This window comes from Mya arenaria, chromosome 14 (assembly GCF_026914265.1).
Source record: "Mya arenaria isolate MELC-2E11 chromosome 14, ASM2691426v1".
NCBI classification, from domain to species: Eukaryota; Metazoa; Mollusca; class Bivalvia; order Myida; family Myidae; genus Mya; species Mya arenaria.
The window spans coordinates 5,840,480-5,846,479 of record NC_069135.1 but is presented as its reverse complement, the minus strand read 5'-3'; the positions used below and the strand labels follow the sequence as shown (position 1 = coordinate 5,846,479).

The 6,000-nt window shown below is 33.0% G+C and overlaps 1 protein-coding gene across 9 annotated transcripts in view; it reads left to right on the top strand.

Moving 5' to 3' along the window:
* Positions 1-242: 242 nt before the first annotated feature.
* LOC128218150 (protein polybromo-1-like) overlaps positions 243-6,000 on the top strand; it is a 74,761-nt gene continuing 69,003 nt past the window's right edge. For 5 of the 9 annotated variants that reach the window (XM_052925715.1, XM_052925714.1, XM_052925713.1 and 2 more), the window contains exons 1-4: positions 264-336; positions 538-655; positions 1,202-1,234; positions 2,044-2,082. In XM_052925715.1, the coding sequence (XP_052781675.1) occupies positions 545-655; positions 1,202-1,234; positions 2,044-2,082 (183 nt within the window). In that variant the 5' untranslated portion in view covers positions 264-336; positions 538-544. Of the gene's footprint in view, positions 337-529; positions 656-1,201; positions 1,235-2,043; positions 2,083-6,000 lie in introns of all 9 variants that reach the window. The other 4 variants (XM_052925708.1, XM_052925717.1, XM_052925711.1 and 1 more) reach the window with 4 other exon arrangements.

The following is a 6,000-nucleotide window of genomic DNA, read 5'->3' as shown; positions in this document are numbered from 1 at the left end:
CGTGGTACTATACAGTACAGTATTAAGTAAAAACTATGAATAAAAAAATAATGTTACGTAAGAAATTAAATTGTTAAAAAAATGAAAACTTGTATCCATTTCTATATAATGCATTGACGATCAAATAAAATACATATGAAATTTTATGTAATGGATTATTTAAAGCGCTGATTGTAAGTAAAAATCTTTCCGCGGAAAGGGACATTTTCCTCTATTCAGTAACCGGAAACTATTTGTCTACACTAACACCGGTTCAAAAGGAACATGGCGGCCACTGTTAATTTTTAACATAATTTTAATAAGATTTTGTAGATTTACAGCTATACTTTATACCAGGTACTACGTTCATCCATTGCATATTGTACATAATTTTCCTATTATCATAAGAACTGAATGTTTTTCTCCATCTGCTTATCTGGATTGCATAGTTTAGCAAAAAGTGGAGTTCATAACATTTCTTTGTTTGAGATGCTATTGATTTTTGCAAGAAGTTTTCTTCTTACGATACCCTGATAACTGTGTTTGATAGTTTTATAGATCTGAGATGCCAGGCAAGAGAAAGCGAGGAACTGAGAAAGGGGAGGATGGTGAAAGGTCACCAACCCCAACATCCTCGGGCCCGAAAAAGAAGAAAAAAGAACTTCAGTATGACCCGGTGAGTTAAGTACTTATGTGTACATTTTTTTTATCTCGATGTCAACTTTTTGGTATCAGCAGGTTAATCTGTTTCAATTAACATTTTTAGGTTTGATTATTTATTTATCTTTTACTACAAGAATAGGGATTTCCGTTTAAAAACAGGATAATTTCAACCATTTTGAAATCTTTGTCCGATCTTTTGTCAAAATCAATTGTCACCATGCACAGGGCTAAGACAATTTCAAATTTTTCCCTTTTTTTAAGTATACTAATACAATAGATTAACTTCGAGAACTTCAAAAGTTCTATATTTCACTTATGGCGAAGAGAACATTCTCCCTCTTAAGGCCACAAACAACCATCCCTCGAGACTTGAAAAAAACATCATGTTGTTTGATGGTGTCCTTTTTATCAGATTTTTGGTTGATTATATGTGTTTTATTTTCTTTTGCAAAAATAAACACAATTTACATGCTGACATTAACATTTTGTTTTATTATTTTGTTACTTTTCAGTAATATGACAGAAGGGGATACAAACTGATTTTTGTTATTATTTTCAGATATTTCAGCAATGCACTTCTGATGCTGACTTTGTAAGGGATGCTGCATGTTTAAGTTTAGACTTTGGTCTTGATTAAGCAACTAGTCCATTCATAGTGCATTATAATTTAAGTAGTTTGCATATATTGTTAAAAATATATCATGTTTTAATTTCAAACAGCACTAATGTAGGATTTGAACTTGCAAAATAATTTCCTATTTTTTTCAACTAATATATGCATAATTTTGAAATAAAATTTAACTAGGTTCCAACATAATTATAAAGCATGCATAGCAGACCCTGTATAGACAATGTATGGTTGCAATCTCAGTTTATTTTCATTCATTTATCATTTCAAGAGCATAATTTAATGTTTTCATACTCATCATGCACAATTAAATAAATTTCAATGTAGATTGTTTGTGCATGTTACCACAGATTAATAAAAAAATCTAATTGTAAAATTCACTTCTAGTGAAGTCTTAGTTTTAACAAATTAAGCATTATACTTTTGAACTAATGAACCTTTGAAATTATTTGAGAAAAAACATAAATACATGTTCATTTATACAATAAGTTATAAATGCAGTGTTCTCAATAACAGCTGGCTGCTAACCAAAATAAAAACAGTTCAAATGGCAATTGGGGCTATTCAAAATTTGAAAAACTGGTGAAATTTGAGTAGAATAAATTGTTGCTGGTGTGTTACTGAATTTTTTGAGATGGTTCAATCGAAACTTTTTGAAAACTGTAAATATCTGTTTCTTAACGACCCTTTGAGAACATTTCGCAACAATGCTTAACATGGTCACACTATGTCAGATGTCCATGATGGTAAACTTTGAAAGTGTTGTTTTTCAGGACCAGCCATCCACCTCCCACTGTGAAGATGTGGATATTGTAAGCCTTCTGTAATCTGTTGTTGTTTCCCCTGTCTCTTTGGATTTACTTCTGTGATTTTGTAGGGACTCTGGATTTTATTTCAGTTATTGGACTTTAAACCTGAATCCCTTTGGAACTTAACTTAAATGCAGTCGTTGGACTTTTGGCCTGAATTCTGATGGAACTTTTTATTTCAATGCAGAAGTTGGACTTTTGGTCTGAATTCTCACAATTCTCTTGATTTTAGGCAATCATAAGACTTTTGGCCTGAATTCTTTAAATATGATACTTAATTAAAAGGGAGTCATTGAACTTTAAACATGATTTCAATCACTACTATGCACCATGTTTTGGTTTGTTATCTCTTTGTAATAGCTGAAGTGATGCAGTAAAGAATTCAAGCAATTCTAGCTTATATTTTACATTTATATACTTTTTGCTTATTTCATCTACCATGTTATGATGGGTTGTCCAATTTTTTTATTTATTATAAAAGTTATCATAGTAATTACTGTATGGGATAAAATTGACAAAAGAATGTTTATAGATATTTGACAAAAACATTACACACCAAGAACAACATCATGTGATTATAAAAAAACTATGAATCCAGAGATTTCTAACAGAATCAGGATGTGGGTGTACAGCATGAATCATAGTGATTATCTCCTTTTTGATTTCTTAGTGATCTTTGGTTCATCATATGTTGCATTTATATGCCCGATATTTGATATGTTAATTGAGATAAATGAATGTTTAGAATTAATTTCCTTTAGTTTTTCTAACCATTAAGCCTATCTTAACAAGCATATGATAGAAATATCTATTCAATACCACAGTTATTTGCAAGCAATATTATTATGCAGTTATTTTGGGTGACTGATTCCGTTAATGTCCTATGTGACGCGCATGCCCTAATGTGGGGTCTTTTTGGGTCTGTTTTCAGATTTGCAACTTGAGCTATGCTAACCATAAGAAAATTACTGTTCAAATAGACAGAAAAGATGAAGGAATGCTTTAAAAATCGATATAAAAAGATAGAAGAATGTGATAAGGTTTTAAGATAGAAGAATGTGATAAGGTTTTCTTTTAAGAATGCACCACCTCTTAAATACAGAACCAATCGGACATTTGTGGGAAAAGTATGTTTTAGCATTAGGAATGGGGCCCAAATTGGCCCATTGTCTTTAAAGGTGAACTTTGTTTTAAGCATACAGATATTCCAATCAGGCATTCACTGTCTTTTAGAATTTATGTTTCAGTTATTTTATTGTGTTGCTTGACCCAATGAAATTTGGGGACTACAATTTTGGGACCAAAAAATTTGGAATATTGTTGAAATGCCAACCTTGGAGGAGGGATCTTGTCCCACAGGTTGTGGATGCCTCCCCTCCCTACCCCCTGGTGGGGAAATATTGTTAAGTTCATTACCATTGGTATATTGATGTAGTATTTGATACATTGTACATTTCAGGCTCTCTTGTTCTGTTCACTAATCAGTTGTTTGGTTGTTAAAAGTAACGTTTATTACATTTAAATGAATGATATCGATCCCCATGCTATGCAGTGGAAGACATTTTGTTTTAGCGCAGATCTCTGTCCATCTGTCTGTCACACTTTATGCCTATTCTGTTTTCATGAAACTTGGGTCAAATTTTCACCACATTAAGACTGCATGAAGAATCTGTAATGCAGGAGTGCTGGTTCAAGGTGAAGTGAACAGTTCAAGGTCAAAGGATCAAGCCATGTCTGCACTCTTTCTCTTTAACCCCTTGAAATATTTTCATGAAGCTGTGGTAAAATATTTACCTAATCAAAACAAAAGCCTGTCCTCAAATAAATTAGCCAACCCAAAATTCAAATGCCGCTGAACAGAATGAGACAAGCATGGTAGGGAGACTTCTGTTTTTTTGTTTCCAAAATCAACTGTATAATAACTTGAATCTCTCTTTTATAGCATGTTGGACATGTAAGTTTTTATTAGACTGTAGTAGGGCTGCAACAATATATGGATATGTATTGATATTCTGTCTTACAATATAGTATCACTATAATGTTTACTATATACTGGTTTACTTAAATTAACTATGTAGTTTTATAAGAAATTAATACTGTTAAGTGTTTAGTGTTTGCTATTTGTTTGGTGTTAACAAGCAGTACAAAGATTTTGTTAGTCCATTTTAAGGTATTCATTTTGGATTTTTTTTCACAGTTTGATGCAAACTTTAATGATAAATATTTTTATGTCATAATGTTTAAACACTAATGTCTTAAAAGAACTCTACATGTACATTATAATACGGGCCCGCATAATGCAACTGAGTGGTGTTGTCCTATTGTTGCAGCCCTTGACCAGAGTATATCCTTGCATTCCAGTGTACAGTTACCTGTTAATCGTTGGTGTTTTTGTATTTCAGCATGATCTGTTGTTTTGGTGTATGTATAATCTTATATCCTTTATTTTGCAGTTAGGGCTTGTCAATAGAAATATTTTATGAAAAAAAGACTTCAGATGGTAACGATTGGATAATAATCTAAATTAATTGTTTATTGCTGCCAGTTACAAGAAGAAATATATAATATATACCAGGGGTGTAGAAATTAATTCAAGTAGCAGGGAATATCCTAAAAGTAGGCGGGGGGTCTGGGTGTCCTCCCCCTGTTAGGGTCAAGGGGGCAACACCCCTTGTGGGATGAATTTAAGCCTTTTTAACCAAACATTCTAGTCTTCTGGTGCATGTTTATTTTGTAACAGGGAACCTTAACATAAATGTACTATAATATGATACTGAAACTGAGTACTATCCCCCACCACCCACCAGTGAGGGCTAACTAATGAACCAAGCTACTGTCAAATTTAGATTCAGGATAATATTATAACATTCCAGTCCACATGCCTTGACATTTGCTAGCTATTCCCTCCTAATAATATATGTAATTTCTTCTCTACCAATTATATACTTTCTGCCACTGAATCACTATTAACCTCTGAAAATTAAACATCTAACTTCATTTTCTGTGGTTCTAGATATTTCACCTGCAGCTAACTTATTCCATTTTAATAACCAAAAGAAATGTCTGGACACTTTGTGACATTTAAAGCTACTAAATTTCACCCAACGTACATGTAAAATTCATCAAAATAATGGATTATTTTAGCAGTGATATCACTGCAAGCTTGTTCATTTTGTTTACACCTGGTTAACACGCGTATATAAAATTTACTGTTGCGTAAATGGTAATAGGACTAACAGAAGGCCAGACACGCTCATGTTGCATACTTACTTCGCTTTTTTGTGTCTGGAAAAAAATATTTATTTCACCCTCCATTGCTTCGCAAATCATAAATTTCAAAACATCCGCAGAGGGGATGCGACTAATAAGGTCATGTATCCAGCCAATGTTATTGTATTCGGAACACTGGGAAACCCAAACCTCATTCGGAGCTCCTCGGCCATTTTATCGAAAACAACCTCGGATGTATATGGATGGTTTACACACTCAAAAAGTGGTACGTTTAAGTCCGCTGCAAGTAGATCGCGTAGTAATTTTATTTAGCAGTTAAACTTTGTGACTTAACTCTTGGGATTCTTCATTATGTTTGCAATAATACAATTCAATGACAATAAATTTAAACTTAGATCAATAAATACAACTCTAAAACACTACATTTAACTAATGATATAATTCAAAATTTTACGAACTACTTCAACAGATGTACCGGCATACATCCGAGGTTGTTTTCGATAAAATGGCCGAGGAGTTCCGAATGACCCAAACCTAATACTTGAAAAACATCCCAGAGGGGGATGCGACTAATGATGTCACGTATCGAGCTATTGCTGTATTGTAGTCAGAACGCGCGGAAAGCAAAATAAACAGTACCAACAATCAAGGTTTTAAACGGATGTAAACAGAACAGACATGACAAAAAAT